This window comes from Sus scrofa, chromosome X (genome assembly GCF_054392235.1).
Source record: "Sus scrofa isolate SSC_HxYL_T2T_F1_AM1 chromosome X, Sscrofa_HxYL_maternal_Yorkshire_Landrace_v2.0, whole genome shotgun sequence".
NCBI lineage: Eukaryota > Metazoa > Chordata > Mammalia > Artiodactyla > Suidae > Sus > Sus scrofa.
In genome coordinates this window covers 47,713,267-47,732,919 of record NC_139401.1, presented here as the reverse complement: position 1 = coordinate 47,732,919, position 19,653 = coordinate 47,713,267, and the positions used below count along the sequence as shown (strand labels likewise).

The 19,653-nt window shown below is 38.3% G+C and overlaps 1 protein-coding gene across 2 annotated transcripts in view; it reads left to right on the top strand.

Moving 5' to 3' along the window:
• DGKK (diacylglycerol kinase kappa) overlaps positions 1–19,653 on the top strand; it is a 167,712-nt gene that overhangs the window by 71,314 nt on the left and 76,745 nt on the right. For both annotated transcript variants that reach the window (XM_013990902.3, XM_085007928.1), the window contains exons 5-7: positions 2,798–2,933; positions 3,425–3,531; positions 3,859–3,984. In XM_013990902.3, the coding sequence (XP_013846356.2) occupies positions 2,798–2,933; positions 3,425–3,531; positions 3,859–3,984 (369 nt within the window). The remainder of the gene's footprint in view (positions 1–2,797; positions 2,934–3,424; positions 3,532–3,858; positions 3,985–19,653) is intronic.

Here is a 19,653-nt window from a genome sequence, read left to right as displayed (position 1 = left end):
TAGAAGATTTTGTGCTTTATGGGATGTTTCATCTGATGATTTTACACACTTCACAAATTCTTAATATTAAATCCTCACATTTGGATAGTACTTTAGAATTTACAAAACACCTGAACTGATAGGATCTCCTTTAATGAATAGATAAAGAATTAATGCACCTGTCTGTGTTCTGGATTATGCTGAAAGGGATCCAGGATGTGAAGAAAACAGCCTTAGCTGCCCTAGAATAGTTAAAGAATCCTATTAGAGCAATGGTCTCTGCATGAATGTATTAACCTAAGTGTTGTAAAGAACATAAAAAAATCAAACACAGACCCCAACAGCCATCACTGAAAGCCTTAGGTCAGACTGCCTTCCTTAGCTTTCAGAGATCAATGTTTGTATATACCACAGTTCTTCATCTATCTTCAAAGTTGATTTTTAATCTGTCAACTACTAGAAAGGACTGTAAAGACATACTGTGTTAGTTTCTCATGACTACCATAGCAAACCTACAAACTAGGCGAATTAAGAAGCTTATTCCCTCACAGTTCTGAGGTCTAGAAGTTCAAAATCAATGTATCAGCAGGACCACGAAGGCTGTAGAAGAGAATCTTTTGCCTCTACTTGGCTTCTGGTGATTTCAGGCACTTGTTGGCATTCCTTGTTTTGTAGACACACCATTCCAATCTCTGCCTCTATCATCACATGATGTTCTTTCTTGTGTCTGTGTCCAAATTTCCCTTTTCTTATAAGGACACCAGTCACTGGATTAGTTAGGGCCTACTCTAATCCATTATAACCACATCTTAAATTGATAACATATATAAACATCCTATTTTCACACAACAGTACATTCACAGGTACCAAATACTTGAACATATTTTGACAAGGAAACAATTCAGCAGGCAACACATACTCATCCAGGGTTGTATGCATCAAAGTTTCCTTATACAATAGGATGCACATCTCCACTGCTGAACCAAAACAATGTCCATTTTATATATTTTTACATTCTGTAGGTAATTGGACCATGAAATTCAATATTCTACCCAGGCAGAGTTCTTCATTTCTTCCATTTGTCCCATAGAATCTTGAACATTGTGGAAGAGCTCACTTGTCACTCTATACTAGAATCATCTTTTAGGAAGTTGTCTCCTACAGTAGACTATGAGCTCCTTGATGGCAAGAACTATGGATCATTCATCTCTGTATCTAGTGCCTTTATAAATGACACAGAGTAGCTCTTAGCAATTATTAGAAGAGAGAAGGAGGTTGGAAGGAAGGTACTTGTAGAGTTATAATCTAGTAGCTTGAGAAGTAAAAAAAGTGCTGTTTGCTCAGTGTGCCAAAGCCAAGACTATGTCACTTCTTTGGAATTTCCACTCTACTCTGATCTTGGAACTTTTCCAAGGTTTCAGTATGCAAAAAAATAATGCAGTCACTAAGTGATCTCATCCCAGGTGAGCCTTTAGCTCATCAAAATAGCTTTTCTTCCAGAAGCTTTCTGGTTAATCCAATAGGAGCTTAGCACATAAATAGCATGTCATAGTGGGAAGGAAGGATTAGAGAGTACCATGTACAGGCTATGTTTTATATGACTAATTCCTATAAACTGATCAAGGTTGAATACTAAATTTTCCACATCTCTCAACAGTATTTTCTCACTCTCTCCTTTCTAATGGACCATGATCATCTAGTGTCAGGGAGAATATATATTTCATTTTAAATTCTTATGCCTTTACACACCCAAGCAATTATAACATCAAGAATAAAAGGCTGAATTTGTACACCCATGTCTATATTCTAGAGAAAGGCAAAGAAGGAAGAGATCAGACATTTACAGGAATTATAGAAAAGGTGCAAGTGTCCTGTGGAATGCACAACCAGAACAAATTTGGGAGGTTTTGGTGCCCACCCTTCCCCTTCTCCTCTTAAGCCCCAAACTTGTTGCTGGTATATGTTGTGCCTGCCCTACAATCATTAGAGTTAGGCTGTGATAAACCAATGCAGCAATTACAGGCGGAGTAATAGTAAATGTCAAATTCAATATCATGAAAGAGAACCCAAAACAGAATGCCATTCCATGAGGGCAGCGACCTTGTCTTGTTCTTCACTATACCCCAGTGCCTTGAAAAGTTCCAATCACATAGTAGTTATTCAGTAAATATTTAATAAACTTCGAATGAATTAAATGAACTAACCAGGAAACTGCTGTAGGCATAGCATGATATTCTGAAAAGAATGATTGGGCCAGAAGCCTCTGAAATGCAACTGTTGTCCTAGCAATGCAATGCTCTTCTCATCTGGCAGCAGTAAGCCTAAGAAGGGTAATGTGTATCTCCAGGAGGTATCTAAAGACTGACAAGCATTCCTTAGCCCAGAGTGAGAGCCCTGCCTCCTCCATTTTTGCCTGGCCAGAGGACTTGGATATCACTGAACTTCCTACTCATCACCTCCTTTTGCTGACTTCTCAAAGAGAGCCAAGGCCAAGACTGACAGAACTAATTTTTCTTAAGCTAAACCAATGCAGTGGTTTAGCCAAGTAGTATAAAGATCCTCAATCCTGCCTTCAGTTTCTATTCTGGGATTTACCATCCCCATTATTTTTTCCCTTTCTAAAACCACTGGAGAAAAAAAAAAAAAAAAAACAAAGGTGGGAGATTTGTTAGGCATTGGCTCCAAATTTGATTCTTCTTCACATGTTCTGACACCTTATATAGCTGGCCATTTCAACTTTAGCAGCAGATTTTCTGGCCTTCCCTAATCCACCTCTGTGCTTAACTTTCTATTCTTTCTTCTTTTTGATTTATTTTAGATACCTGCAGCAGAAAACAATCCTTTTCTTGTTGGAATGCACTACTGGTACTCCAGCCACAGTTCCAGAACCCAGCACTGCAATGTTTGTCGGGGAAGCATTCCTGCCTTTTCTCGAAATGTTATCATCTGTGAAGGTACCTCTCTGATTTCTTTAGGAAGTGAAGCTCAGTGGGTGAAGATAGGGAAGAAGGAGCTTATGTAGCTTTAGTATCACTGACTCAAACTAGGTCACCAACTCTAGTGTAAAGTTAACCCTGGCACTTCACAAACTGAGGAAAGGAAATGAGCAGAGACTGGTTTGAGGGGGAATTCTCATGAATCAAAAGGGAGGATTGGGCCTAGGAGAATGAGACAATAATTAAGTCACAGAGTTGGGAAAATGAAAATCACCTCATTCTTATGATCAATTTCCATTTAGGTTGGATAGTAGAAAATTTAACCAGGAAGAATTTTAAAAAGCTGAATTATACAGAAACAAGCCTTTGGAATTAGAATCAGAAGTGGTTAGAAGCTGGCAGGGGAAGGAAAGATTAGAGAGTACTAACTTTAAGAGCAGCTTAGGGAAGGAAGCAGAATCTTCACTGTCACCAGATTCACATCCATATTTTTTCCCCTCTTTTCACAGTGTGCAAAGTCAAGTCTCACAGACTATGTGCTTTAAGAGCAAGCAAAGATTGCAAATGGAATACTTTATCCATTACTGATGACCTCCTCATGCCCGCAGATGAAGTAGTGAGTACCAGCCATGCTTTCTCATAATCACACTTTTCCATCTCCCCTTTAGCCAGGACATACAGGGGAGGGAAGACTTCTTCTGTTTCCAGACATCCCAAGTAGGCTTCTTGATCCAGGCTCATGATCCAACAAATCTAGAGGAATGGAAGCCCTCCCCTACTCCCATCTGTCATTGGTCACTAACATTGGAGTAGGGAGGGCAGAATGGTAGAAAGGTTCCTTGGGGTTACCTAGTGTCCTCCATGGGGTGGTATGGTTATTTCAGCTGGCCTTTCCTCTCTTCAAATCTCTAACTTCTACCTCTTGTCTCTTTTTACCCTTCAGAAAACTATGCCTCATCAGTGGGTAGAAGGAAACATATCTGCCAGTTCTCAATGTGCAGTATGTCATGAGAACTGTGGCAGTTACCAGAGACTTCAAGATTTCCGGTGTCTCTGGTGTAATTCTACGGTAAGACTCTTCTCATCTCCTTGATATTTAGAGAAGTAGATTTCTAGAGAAGGGGTGGGTTGGAGCTTAATTGTGCCTACACACAGATAGACGTCTCAGAGACCCTTACCCCCAAATAGATTATACAGATTGCATAGTATAGAGCTCAGTATCCTGCCTTTCCAGAATTGGCTATGGAGTCTTTGAGAGAAAGATTTAATAAGATTTAATACTCCCTCTTATCTTTGATAGGCTTAAACAGTGAGGTCTACTAGCAAATGGGAAGAGCTGAAATTTCTTGTGACAATATGGGCAATTTAAAAATTAGTTCTGAGTCTACATTTAAGAAACTTTCTCCTTTCCTCATTCACTATTTCCTGGGATATTGTAATCATTGTTAATTAATAGTGATTAATAATATTATCACGTTATTATTGCCACTATATATTGAGTGGTTTATATACATGATCTCATTTAATCTTTACAACAACCCTAAACCAGGCCTCATTGTCCCCATTTACAGAAGAGGAAAGTGAAATTTAGAAAAGTTAAGTGATTTGCTCAAGGTGATGCTGCCAATAAACAAAAGAGTCTTGATTCATACATAATTCTAAAAAACTGTGCTCTTAATTACAATATTACCATCCCTTTAAACCAGTGGTTCTCAACTGGAAGTATTTTTCTCCCCCCAGGAGAGACATTTGACAATGTCTGGAGTTTTTTTTAATCCAATGGTATTCTGATGGAATTTTTATTTATTGAGATGTAGTTGATTTATCATATGTATATTTCAGGTGTACAACACAGTGATTAACAATTTTTAAAGATTATACTATATTTATATATATTATAAAATATTGTCTATATTTTCTGTGCTGTACAATATATCCTTGTAGCTTATTTATTTTATACATTACAGTTTGTATCTCTTAACCCCTTCCCCCTATGTTATCCATGATCCCTTCCTTCTTCCTACTGGTAAACACTAGTTTGTTCTATATCTGTTTCTTTTTTGTTCGCTAGTTTCTTTTATTTTTTAGATTCCACATATAAGTGACAGCATACAGTATTTGTGTTTTTCTATATGACCTATTGAACTAATCAAAATACCCTCCAGGTCCATCCATGTTGTTGCAGATGCCAGTTTTTCATTTTTTCTTACGGCTGAGTAGTAGTCCATTGTGTAGTAGCAGTAGTAGTATTCCTACTACTTCTATAGGTTGCTTCTATATCTTCACTATTGCTTGCTTCTATATCTTCACTATCACAAAGAATGCTACTATGAATATTGGGGTGCATTTATCTTTTTGAATTAGCATTTTTGTTTTCTTCTGATACATACTCAGGAGTAGAATTGCTGGATCATTTGGTAGCTCTATTTTTAGTCTTTTTAAGAACCTCCATACTGTTTTTCATAGTGACTGCACCAAGTTACATTCTCACCAGCAACGTAAGAGGTTCCCTTTTCTCCACATCCTTGCCAACATTTATTGTTTGTGGTCTTTTATGATAATGATTCTGACAGGTATGACGTGATATGGTTGTGATTTTGATATACATTTCCATGATAGTTAGTGATATTGAGCATCTTTCCATGTGCCTATTGGCTATCTGTATGTCTTCTGTGGAAAAAATTCTATTTAGGTCTTTTGCCCATTTTTAAATTGGATTGTTTGTGGATTTTTTTGATACTGAGTTGTATGAGCTGTTTATATATTTTGAATATTAGCACTTTATCTTTCATACCATTTGCAAATATTTTCTCTCATTTCTTAGGTTGTCTTTTTATTTTGTTGACAGTTTCCTTTGTTGTGCAAAAGCATTTTAGTTTAACTGGTTCCTATTCATTTTGCTTTTATTTCTTTTCCTGAGGAGGTAGATCCAAAAATATTGCTACAACAAATGGCAAAGAGTGTTCTGCCTATATTTTCTTCTAGGAGTTTTATGGTTTTAGGTCTTAAATTTAGGTCTTTAAACCATTTTGCATTTATTTTTATATGGTGTGAAAAAAAATGTTCTAATTTAATTCTTCTACATGTAGCTGTCCAACTATCCCAGCACCATTTATTGAAGAGACTGTCTTTTCTCCATTGTATATTCTTGCCTCTTTTTATAGATTAATTGACCATACGTGTGTGGATTTATTTCTGGGCTCTTCTATTCCATTGCTCTAAGTGTCTATTTTAGTGCCAATACCATATTGTTTTGATTACAGCTGCTTTGTACTAAGATCTAAAGATAGAGAGTGTGATACCTCCAGCTCCGTTCTTCTATCTCAAGTTTGTTTTGGCTAATCAAGTTCTTTTGCATTTCCATACAAATTTTAGAATTATTTATTCTAGTCCTGGAAAAATGCCATTAGTGTTTTGATAGAGATTGCATTGAATCTATAGATTGACTTGGGTAGTATGCTCATTTTAACAATATTAAGCCTTCCAGTCCATGAAAAAGGTACATCTTTCCATCTGTGCTGCCTTTCATCAGTATCATTTTCTGAGTATAATTCATTTACTTCATTAAGTAGGTTTACTCCTAGATATTTGATTCTTTTTGATGTGGTTATAAATGGGATTGTTTCCTTAATTTTTTTGCCAATAGTTCATTGTTAGTGGATAGAAATGCAACAGATTTATGTATATTAACTTTGTGTCCTATAACTTTACCAAATTCATTGATGAGCTCTAGTAGTTTTTTGGTGGCATCTTAAGTTTTCTATGTATTTGCAAACAGTGACATGGTACTATAAATCTTCCTTTCCAATTTTGAGTTCTTCTATTTCTTTTTCTTGTCTAATTGCTGTGGCCAGGATTTCCAATACTATATTGAATAAAATTGGGGAGAGTGAGCTTTATTGTCTATATTGTCTGTTCATAGAGAAAATGCTTTCAGCTTTTCACCACTGTTAAGTATGATGTTAGCTGTGGGATTGTTATATAGGTCTTCATTATGTTGAGATATATTCCCTCTATACACACTTTCTGGAGAGTTTTTATCACAAATAGATGTAGAATTTTGTCAAAAGCTTTTTCTGCATCTATTGGGATGATCATATGTTTTTTTATTCTTCAATTTGTTACTGTGATATACCACATTTATTGATTTGTGGACATTGAAAAATCCTTGCATCCTTGAGATAAATATCACTTGATCATGGTATATGATCCTTTTAATGTATTGTTGGATTCAATTTACTAGTATTTTGTTGAGGATTTTTGTGTCTATGTTCATTAATGATATCGGCCTACGATTTTCTTTTCTTTCTTTCTTTTTTTTTTTTTTTTTTTTTTTTTTTTTTTTTTTTTTTTTTTTTTTGTCTTTTTGCTATTTCTTGGGCCGCTCCCACGGCATGTGGAGGTTCCCAGGCTCGGGGTCGAATTGGAGTTGTAGCCTCCGGCCTACGCCAGAGCCACAGCAATGCGGGATCCGAGCCGCGTCTGTGACCTACACCACAGCTCACGGCAATGCTGGATTGTCAACCCACTGAGCAAGGGCAGGGACCAAACCCGCAACCTCATGGTTCCTAGTCAGATTCGTTAACCACTGCACCATGACGGGAACTCCCACAATTTTCTTTTTTTGTGATATCTTTGTCTGGTTGTAGTATCAGGGTGAATCTGGCCTTATAGGATGAATTCAGAAGTGTTTCTTACTCTACAGTTTTTGGGAAGAGTTTGAGATAAGTGTTAACTCTTCTTTAAATGTTTGGCAGAATTCACCTGTGAAGCCATCTGGTCCTAGACTTTTGTTTGTTGGGAGTTTTTAAATCACAGATTCAGTGTTAGTAGTTGTAATTTATCTGTTCATATTTTCCAGTTGTTCCTAGTTCAGTATTGGGAGATGGTAAATTTCTATGAGTTTGTCCATTTCTTCTATGTTGTCCATTTTATTGGCATATAAATTGGCAAAATCTGTTATGATCCCTTGCATTTTGTGGTGTCAGTTGTAATTTCTCCTTTTTCATTTTTGATTCTGTATGTTTTTGTCTTGTCTCTTTTTTTCCTGATGAGTCTGGCTAAGGGTTATCAATTTTTGTTTATCTTTTGAAAGAACTAACCCTTAGTTTCATCAATTGTTTCTATTGCATTTTAGTCTCTATTTCCTTTATTTTGGCTGATCTTTATGAATTTTGTTCTACTAACTTTAGGGCTGTTTATTCTTTTCTTACTTCCTTTACTTGTAAGGTTAGGTTCTTTATTTGAGATTTTTCTTTCTTTTTTGCTTTTTAGGGCCACACTCATGGTATATGGAGGATCCCAGGCTAGGGGTCAAATCAGAGCCGCAGCCACCAGCCACAGCAATACCAGATCTGAACTGCATCTGTGACCTACACCACATCTCATGGCAATGCTGGATCTTTAACCCACTGAGCAAGGCCCAGGATGGAAAGTGCATTCTCATGGATATTAGTCGGATTCATTTCCCCTGAGCCATGATGGGAACTTCAGGATTTTTCTTGTTTCAAGAGGTAATCTTGTATCATTATAAACTTCCTTTTTAGAACTGCTTTTGCTGTGTCCCTTAGATTTTGGATTGTTGTGTTTTCATTTTCATTTGTCTCCAGGTATTTTTTGATTTCCTCTTTTATATTTTTAGTGATTGATTGATTGTTTAGTAGCACATTGTTTAGCTGCCACCTGTTTCTGTTTTTCCAGGTTTTTTTGTGAATTAACATTTTATTTTTTTTTTTATTTTCCCACTGTACAGCAAGGGGATCAAGTTATCCTTACATGTATACATTACAATTACATTTTTTTCCCTCACCCTTTGTTCTGTTGCAACATGAGTATCTAGACATAGTTCTCAATGCTACTCAGCAGGATCTCCTTGTAAATCTATTCTAAGTTGTGTCTGATAAGCCCAAGCTCCCAATCCCTCCCACTCCCTCCCTCTCCCATCAGGCAGCCACAAGTCTTTTCTCCAAGTCCATGATTTTCTTTTCTGAGGAGATGTTCATTTGTGCTGGATATTAGATTCCAGTTATAAGTGATATCATATGGTGTTTGTCTTTGTCTTTCTGGCTCATTTCACTCAGGATGAGATCCTCTAGTTCCATCCATGTTGCTGCAAATGGCATTATATCCTTCTTTTTTATGACTGAGTCGTATTCCATTGTGTATATATACCACCTCTTCCGAATCCAATCCTCTGTGGATGGACATTTGGGTTGTTTCCATGTCCTGGCTATTGTGAATAGTGCTGCAATGAACATGCGGGTGCATGTGTCTCTTTTAAGTAGAGTTTTGTCCAGATAGATGCCCAAGAGTGGGATTGTGGGGTCATATGGAAGTTCTATGTATAGATTTCTAAGGTATCTCCAAACTGTTCTCCATAGTGGCTGTACCAGTTGACATTCCCACCAACAGTGCAGGAGGGTTCCCTTTTCTCCACAGCCCCTCCAGCACTTGTTATTTGTGGATTTATGAATGATGGCCATTCTGACTGGTGTGAGGTGGTATCTCATGGTAGTTTTGATTTGCATTTCTCTTATAATCAACGATGTTGAGCATTTTTTCATGTGTTTGTTGGCCATCTGTATATCTTCTTTGGAGAAATGTCTATTCAGGTCTTTTGCCCATTTTTCCATTGATTGATTGGCTTTTTTGCTGTTGGGTTGTATAAGCTGTTTATATATTCTAGAGATTAAGCCCTTGTCGGTTGCATCATTTGAAACTATTTTCTCCCATTCTGAAAGTTATCTTTTTGTTTTCTTTTGGGTTTCCTTTGCTGTTCAAAAGCTTTTCAGTTTAATGAGGTCCCATGGGTTTATTTTTGCTCTAATTTCTATTGCTTTGGGAGACTGACCTGAGAAAATATTCATGATGTTGATGTCAGAGAGTGTTTTGCCTATGTTTTCTTCTAGGAGTTTGATGGTGTCCTGTCGTATATTTAAGTCTTTCAGCCATTTTGAGTTTATTTTGGTACATGGTATGAGGGTGTGTTCTAGTTTCATTGCTTTGCATGCAGCTGTCCAGGTTTCCCAGCAATGCTTGCTGAATAGACTTTCTTTTTCCCATTTTATGTTCTTGCCTCCCTTGTCAAAGATTAATTGACCATAGGTGTCAGGGTTTATTTCTGGGTTCTCTATTCGGTTCCATTGGTCTGTCTGTCTGTTTTGGTACCAGTACCACACTGTTTTGATGACTGTGGCTTTGTAGTATTTCTTGAAGTCTGGGAGAGTTATGCCTCCTGCTTGGTTTTTGTTTCTCAGGATTGCTTTGGCGATTCTGGGTCTTTTGTGTTTCCATATAAAGTTTCGGATGGTTTGTTCTAGTTCTGTGAAAAATGTCCTGTGTAATTTGATAGGGATTGCATTGAATCTGTAGATTGCTTTGGGTAGTATGGCCATTTTTACAACGCCCCAATCAAAATACACAGAGCAGCTGAGTGGATAAAAAGACAAAAACCTTCAATATGCTGCCTACAAGAAACTCACCTTAGGACAAAGGATACATATAGATTGAAAGTGAAAGGGTGGGGAAAAATATTTCACGCCAATAGACATGACAGAAAAGCAGGAGTCGCAACACTCATATCAGACAAAATAGACTTTAAAACAAAAGACATAAAGGTTTTTATTTTTTTGGTAGTTGATTTCTAGTTTCATAGCTTTGTGGTCAGAAATGACTCCTGATATGATTTTAATTTTCTTACACTTACTGAAGCATGCTTTGTGGCCTAGCATGTGATCTATCCTGGAGAATATTCCATGCACACTCTAAAATATGTGTATCCTGCTGCTTTTGGATGGAATATCATACACACACACACATACACACATATGTTTATATATTCATATGTATGTGTGTATATATAATGTATTCCATTTTGTCTAACATGTCACTTAAGGTTAGTGTTTACTCTTTATTGATGTAAGTGGGGTATTAAAGTCCCCTCCTATTTATTGTATCATTGTCAGTTTCTCCCTTTATGCCTTTTAATATTTGCTTTAAGCACTTATGTGCTCCTGTGTTAGGTGCATATAAATACATATTTGTAATCATTATAAATGATTGGATTGACCCCGTTATCATTATATAATTTCCTTCTTTCTCTCTTGTAATAGTTTTTGCTTCAAAGTCTTTTTGTCTGACATAACTATTCCTACCCTGCTTTCTTTTTGTTTCCATTTACATGGAGTAACTTTTCCTATACCCTAAATTTCAAGTATGTGTGTGTCTTTAGATTGGAAGTGAGTCTCTTATAGGCAATATATATGTGGGTCTCTTTTTTGTATCCATTCAGCATTCAATATCTATTGATTGGAGCATTGAGTCCTTTTACACTGAAAGTAAATATTGATGGATATATACTTATTTTCCCATTTTCTTAATTGTTTCTGGTTGTTTTTATGGTACTTTCGTGTTCTTCCCTTGTTCTCCTCCCTTGTGGTTTGATGACTATCTTAAGTGTCATGTTTGGTTTCCTTTCTCTTTTTTGTATATGTATCTATTATAGATTTTTTTTGTTTGTGGTTTCCATGAGGTTTAAATATAGCAAACAATATATATAATTGATTGTTTTAAGTTACTGATCTATTAATTTCAAATGTATTTTAACAACTCTGCATTTGTACTCTCCTCCCCTCACAATTACTGTTTTTGACATCATATTTTATATCTAATTATTTTGTGTAATCCTCAACTGTTTATTGTGGATATAGATGGTTTAATTTCTTTCATCTTTTAACCTCCCTACTAATTTTGCATGTGGTTGATTTTATACCTTTGCTATATATTTACCTTCATCAATGAGCTTTTTCTTTTTGTAATTTTCATGTTTCTAGCTGTGGACTTTTATTTTTAACTTACATAAGTCCCTTAAACATTTCTTGTAAGACATGTTTGGTGGTGCTGAATTCTTTTAGCTTTTGCTTGTCTGTATAGATTTTGATCTCTCCATCAATTTTAAACAAGTGCTTTGTCTTGGTTGTATGTTTTTCACTTTAATAGCTTTAAGTATATCACTTCCTTCTGGCCTGTGAAGTTTCTGCTCGAAAGTTAGCTGACAGCCTTATGGGATTTCCCTTCTATGTAATTTGTTGCTTTTATTCTCTCTCTCTCTTTCTTTCTTTCTTGTCTTTTTAGGGTTGCACCTGCAGCATATGGATGTTCCCAGACTAGGTGTCAAATCAGAGGTGTAGCTGCTGGCCTATGCCACAGCCACAGCAATGCCAGATCTGAGCCATGTCTGTGAACTACACCACAGTTCACAGCAATGCCAGATCCTTAACCCACTGAGTGAGGCCAGGAATCAAACCTGCATCCTCATGGATGCTAGTCAGATTCATTTCCACTGATCCACGATGGGAACTCCACTTTTCCCTTGCTACTTTTAATAGTCTCTCTTTATCTCCATTTTTTCCATTCTAATTACAATGTGTCTTGGTGCATTCCTCTTTGGTTTACTCTTGTATGGGACTCTGCATTTCCTGGATTTGGATGTCTGCTTACTTTCCCATGTTAGGGAAGTTTTCAGCTATTATGTCTTCAATTATGTTCTCAGCCCCTCTCTCTCTTGTCCTTCTGGAACCCCTACAAGGTGACTCTTCATACTCTTGATGTTGTCCCAAAGTTCTCTTAAACTGTCCTCACTTTTTTTTTCTTTTTTGTTCAACATCAGTGAGTTCCACTACTCTGTCTTCCAGCTCACTGGTCCATTCCTCTGTATCATTTAGTCTATAGTTGATTCCTTCTAGTGTATTTTTTATTTCAGTTATTGTATTCTTCATCTCTCTTTGTTGTTCTTTGTGTTTTCCAGCTCTTTGTCAAAAACTTCTAACTTCTCACTCTATGCATCCATTCTTTTCCTGAGTTCTTTGATCACCTTCATGATCACTATCCTAAACTCTTTCTTGGGTTGATTGCCCATCTCCACTTCACTTAGTTCTTCTGCTGGGGTTTTATCTTGTTCCTTTATTTGGAACATGTCCCTCTGTCACTTCATTTTGCCTAAGTTTCTGTTTGTATTTTTATGTATCTGGTAAGTTGTTTATGTTTCCCAACCTTGGAGAAGTGACCTTTTGTAAGAGACATTCTATGTGTTCCAACAGTGTGCTTCCCTCTTGTCACCAGAGCTCTAGAGGTTCCCCCTATGTGGGATGCATGGATCCTTCTGTTATGGTAGGATGACTACTATGGGTGGTCCGGTAGGCATGGCTGGCCCTGGTCTGGTTGGTTTTCAGGTCTTGCAATGTATTGATGCTGCAAGCTGTGGGTTGGTGAGCCCAAGTCACTAGGCAGCTGGCTGCAGAACACCAGGGAACCCTGGGGCAAGTGCTGGCTCACTGGTGGTCAGTGTTGTGTTCCAAGAGATCCTGAAGCTTGTGCCTGCCCACTGGTGATTGAAGCCAGGTCTTCTGGCTAGTGGCATCAAACTAGTGGGAAAAGCCAAGTCCTGAAAACTGGCTACAGGGCCTATGATGTCCTGAGGCTTGTGTTGGCCTGCTGGTGGCTGAGCCATGGCCTCTCTAGTCCCAGGGATTGTGCTACCCTACTGTTGGGTGAGCTGAATCTGCAGGCTGTGGCTGTTGTCCTCCCATTGGTGAGTGATGCTGTTCCTGAGACTGGAACAGGCTCACTGGTGGGTGGGGCCAGGCATTCAGGAGCAGGTGCTTGCAAACTGGTGGGTGGAGCAGGGTCTTGGGTCTCTTGCTATAGGGCTTTGAGGGTCCCAGGTCCATTACCTTCATGCTTGTATGTGGGAAGAGGTACTGGACACTCTGGTGGATAGGGCTATGTCAAGTAGTGGCTGTGGGCTCAACAGATCTTAAGGCAACATGTTTGCTGGTGTATAGGGCTCCAGTACTTATGGGTGGGGGGTGGGGCTGCATCCTAAGGCTAGAAAGATGGAGGGATGATTACAAAATGGTGCTTGCTAACTCACGTCCACATGGTAGAGTAAGCTCCCCAAAATGGCTGCCACCATTGTCTATATCTCCAGAATGAGCTCCAGTTGCCTCCTGCCTCTCCATGAGACTCTCTAAAATCAGAAGTTAGGTCTGACCCAGGCTCCTTTCAAATTACTATTTCTGCCTCAGGTCCTGGAACATGTGAGATTTTGTGTGTGCCTTTTAAGAGTGGAGCCTCTATTTCCCACAGCCCTCAGGCACTATCAAAAGTAAGCCCTGCTGACCTTCAAAGACAAACATTCTGGGGACTTGTATTCCCAGAAGAGGGCCCCCAGGCTGGGGAGCCTCATGTGGGGCTCAGACCCCTTTCTTCTATGGAAGGAACTCTAAAATTTCTGTTTGTTGGTTGGCTACTCAGGGGTGTCGGATTTGACTTCCTTCCTACCCATCTCGTTGTTGTTCCTTCTTTATATCTTTAGTTGTAGAAGATCTTTTCTGGTAAATTCTGGTCCTTTTTCATGGATGGTTGTTCTGTAAATAGTTGTAATTTTGGTGTTCCAGTGAGAGAAGGTGAGCTCAGGGTCTTTTTACTTCACCATCTTGGCTGATCTCCTTGCTTGGAGACATTTTTTTATTGTCTCAGGGGAAAGAGTGTGCTGCAGACTCTAGTGAGTAGAGGTTTGGGATTCTACTAAACTTTGTACAACACATAGGACAGCTCAAAGAACTAGTTAGCCCAAAAATATCAATGGTGAAAATGTTGAGAAACCCTGATCTAGACTTTCTAGTGTTTTAGATACTTCCTTAAAACTGATCATTCTAGACAATATGAAACTAAAGCATGAGCTCGTTCTTAGAAGATTCTGGTTCTCTCTTCCTAGCTTCAGCCAGTCAGCATCATCTTTGTGCTGTCCTTCTACTTTGCTCCAGTTCACCATTACCTCCTGGAAAGGGTCTTGTACCCCATCAGGTGCCCTGATTTTTGCACAAGCCCCCAGGGTACACCTCTAGAGACCAACTGGATCTGATGGCCAGCAGGGCTTATGCTCACAGGTCCCTAAGAATTGTAACAAATGAAGAAAGATTTCCTATAGCTATCACCCCCAGGGCACAGCAAGAGGCAACAGTCCAAGGAGCCCAATCTTTCTGAAAAAGAGGCCAATTAGCTTATCTTCTTCATTGCAGCCTGAGGAATAGGCTTTTAATTAAGCATACATCTAAGAGCCAACTCTAATCCTTTCCAGAGATCTCAGAAGGCAGGTACTATTTTATGTTCTTCTGTCATGATCCAGCATGCCAGTATCTCCTGGAGGAGAACTATTACCCACATCTTATGCTCTGCTCTTTTGTGGCTGCTTTCTAGGGGATGTCCCTTGATCTCCTGGCTCTTGTGTCTAGCAGAGCTTGCATTTTTGGGTCCTATGGGAATATAACAGAGAGTTCTTGACCAACAACCACCCACCCCAAGGGCACAGCATAGACAGTAGATTGAAACACAATCCCAGTCTTTCTGTGAAAGAGGCCTATTTGTTTGTCCTGGAGCTTTGGCCTTAAGGGCATGCCTCTGATTTCACACACATCGAAGGGCCTACTGAGATGCTTTCAGAGGATGGTGTATGATAGCATTGTGCTCTCCCTCTGATGTACAACAGGTCATGCATAGCTACTGGAAAGGAATCTGAACACTCATCTGACACCCCAGTTTTTGCAACTGCCACACAGAGGACACTTCTAGGTCATCCAATTCTGGTGGCCAGTAGAACTTAAACATTCAGCCTCACAGATTTTATATATACTTGCATACTCTAAAAGGTTTAGCTACCAATTAACCTGAATCTAGCTACTGATTGAGATCCTCCCCTTTGGGACACTGATGTTGGGACACCTTCAACTACTGGGAGGCACTAAAATAAAATAGGCTGCATGGACAATCACAAAAGCTTGAAAAACAACCAAGAGCTAGGGGAGGGTTGAATGGTAAGATTCATCCCTTTTAAGGCCACTCCCTCAAGAGATAGCTGTTTTATCTAATGCTAAAAACCAACATAGAAAGTCAAGGAAAATGAAGAAATAGGAATATGTTCCAAATGAAAGAAAAAGGTAAAAACCTCAGAAAAAGTCCTAATGAAACAGAGACAAGTTATTTACCTGATAGAGTTCAAAATAGCAGCTGTGAAGATGCTCACCATGCTGAAAAGAAGAATGTATTAACAGAGTGAGAATTTTAACAGAGGTAGAAATTATAAGAAAGTACCAAACAGGAGTTCCCATCGTGGCGCAGTGGTTAATGAATCTGACTAGGAACCATGAGGTTGCAGGTTCAGTCCCTGCCCTTGCTCAGTGGGTTAACGATCCAGCGTTGCCCTGAGCTGTGGTGTAGGTTGTAGACGCGGCTTGGATCCAGCATTGCTGTGGCTCTGGCGTAGGCCGGCAGCTACAGCTCCGATTCAACCCCTAGCCTGGGAAACTCCATATGCCGTGGGAGCGGCCCAATAAATAGCAAAAAGACAAAAAAAAAAAGAAAAGAAAGTACCAAACAAGAGTCAGAGAGCTGGGAGTTCCCATCATGGCGCAGTAGTTAACGAATCCGACTAGGAACCATGAGGTTGCGGGTTCGGTCCTGCCCTTGCTTAGTGGGTTGACGATCTGGCGTTGCCGTGAGCTATGGTGTAGGTTGCAGACGTGGCTTGGATCCCGCGTTGCTGTGGCTCTGGCGTAGGCCTGTGGCTACAGCTCCGATTCGACCCCTAGCCTGGGAACCTCCATATGCCGTGGGAGCGGACCAAGAAATAGCAAAAAGACAAAAAAAAAAAAAGCCATAGAGCTGAAGACTACAATAACTGAAGTGAAAAATACACTAGAGTGTTTCAGCAGCAGAACAGATGAAACAATAGAAAAGATAAGAGAACTCAGGGCAATGGAACTCATCCAATCAGAAGCAAAAAGAAAAAAGACTGATAAAAGGTGAAGATAACTTAAGGTATTTATGAGACAACATCAAATAGACTAACATTCATATTATAGGGGTCACAGGAGAACAGAAAGATAACGTGGCAGAAAATTTATTTGAAGAAATGATAGCTGAAAACTTTCCTAACTGGAGGAAGGAAGCATACACCTAGATCCATTGACCCAGAGAGTTCCAGATAAGCGGATCCCAGAGACCCACATCAAGATACACTGTAATTAGTGAATGGATTAAGAAGATGTGGTATATATACACAATGGAATACTACTCAGCCATAAAAAAGTACAAAATAATGCCATTTGCAGCAACATGGATAAAACCAGAGACTCTCACACTACATGAAGTAAGTCAGAAAGAGAAGGACAAATACCATATGATATAACTTATATCTGGAATCTAATATATGGCACAAATGAACCTTTCCACAGAAAAGAAAATCATGGACTTGGAAAACAGATTTGTCATTGCCAAAGGGGAGGGAGAGGGAGTGGGATGGACTGGGAATTTGGGGTTAATAGATGCAAAATATTGCCTTTGGAATGGATAAGCAATGAGATCCTGCTGTATAGCACTGGAAACTATATCTAGTCACTAATGATGGACCATGATAATGTGAGGAAAAAAATGTATATATGTATGTGTGACTGGGTCACCTCACTATACAGTAGAAAATTGACAGAACACGGTAAACCAGCTATGATGGAAAAAATGAAAATCATTTTTAAAAAGATACACTGTAATTAAAATGTCAAAAGTTAAAGACAAGGAGAGAATTATAAATGTAACAAGAGAAAAGCAATTTGTTATGTACAAGGGAACATCCATAAGACTATCAGCAGATATTTCAGTACAGAGTTTACAGGCCAGGATGGAATAGCACAATATATTCAAAGTGCTGAAAGAAATAAATTTCCAACCAAGTATGCTCTACCAGACAAGCTATACTTTAGAATTGAAAAAAGATAATTTTCTAGACAAGCAAAAGTTAGAGTTCATCACCACTATACTGGCGTTACAAGAAATATTAAAGGGACTTATTTAAGCTGAAATGAAAGGGCACCAACATGAAAATAAAGTATAAAACTCATTGGTTAAGGTAAATATATAGCAAAATTCAGACTAATCTAATGTTATAAAGGTAGTACATTAATCACTTATAAGACTAGTATGCGGTTAAAAGAAAAAAGTAATAAAAATAGCACTAACAACACTGATTTGCTAAGTGATACACAAAATAAAAAGGTAAATTGTAGAATCAAAAACAAAAAGTTGTAGGGGGAGAGTAAAAAATGTGTAGCTTTTAGAAATCATTTAAATTTAAGTAATTTTCAACATAAAATAGACTTATAAATACGTTCTTAAGCATAAATTTCATGGTAACTATAAAGCAAAAATCTATTGTAGATACATAAAAGATAAAGGAATCTAAGCACACCACTACAGAAAGTTATCAAATTACGAAGGAATAGAGTGAGGGAAGAAGAGTGGAAATACAAAAACAGCCAGCAAATAATTAACAGATTGGAAATAACCACATGCCTATCAATAATTACTTTAAGTGTAAGTGGCCTAAACTCTCCAATCAAGAGACTAAGTGGCTGAATGGATAGAATAACAAGTCTGATCTATATACTCCCTACAAGAGACTCACCTTAGATATAAGGAAACAGATACTGAACATGAAAGGATGAAAGGATCTCTTTTGCACAAATTTAAAAGAAAGCAGGGGCATCTGTACTTAGACAAAAACTCTAGAACAATGATTGTAATAAGAGACAAAAATGGTCATCATAGAATAATAGGACAATTTCACAAAAGGATGTAATATTTGTAAGTATTCATGTACTTAACATAGCAGCACCTAAATTATAAAATAAATTATAAAGTAAACATTAACAGACCTAAAGGAAGAAATAGCAATATATTAAGAGTAGGGGACTTTCAGAGTTCCCATCGTGGCGCAGTGGTTAACAAATCTGACTAGGAACCATGAGGTTGTGGATTCGATCCCTGGCCTTGCTCAGTGGGTTAAGGATCTGGCATTGCCGTGAGCTGTGGTGTGGGTTGCAGACGCAGCTCAGATCCCGTGTTGCTGTGGCTCTGGCGTAGGCCAGCGGCTACAGCTCCGATTAGACCTCTAGCCTGGGAACCTCCATATGCCGCAGGAGCTGCTCAAGAAAAAGGCAAAAAGACAAAAAAAAAAAAAAAAAAGAGTAGGGGACTTTAATATCCCATTTTCATTAATGGATCAATCATCTAGAAAGAAAGTCAATAAGGAAACATTGGCTTTAAATGACATAGCAAATGAACTTAACAGATATATACAAAACATTTCATCCAAAAGCAATGGAATTCATATTCTCCTCAAGTACACATGGAACATTCTCCAAGGCCACAACTAAGTCCTGATGAATTTTAAAAAACTGAAATTACATCATCCTTTCTGATCACAATAGCATGAAACTACAAATCAATTAAAGGAAGAAAACCGGAAAATTCACAAATATATGGAGATTAAACAGCATGCTACTGAATGACCAATGGGTCAAAAATCAAAAAGATAAAAACACTACAGCTCAAGACAAATGAAAATGGAAAAACAACATACTAAAACATATGGCATGCAACAGAATCAGTTTTAAGAGGGAACTTCATCATGATAAATGCCTACATCAATAAAGAAGAAATTTTTCAAACAACCTAATTTTACACCTCAAGGAACTAGGAAAAAGAAAATATGGAGCTCAAAGTTAGTAGAAGGGAGGACATAACAAATATCAGAATTGAAATAAATACAATAGGAGTTCCCATCGTGGCTCAGCAGTTAACAAACCTGGCTAGTACCCATGAAGATGCAGGTTCAATCCCTGCCCTT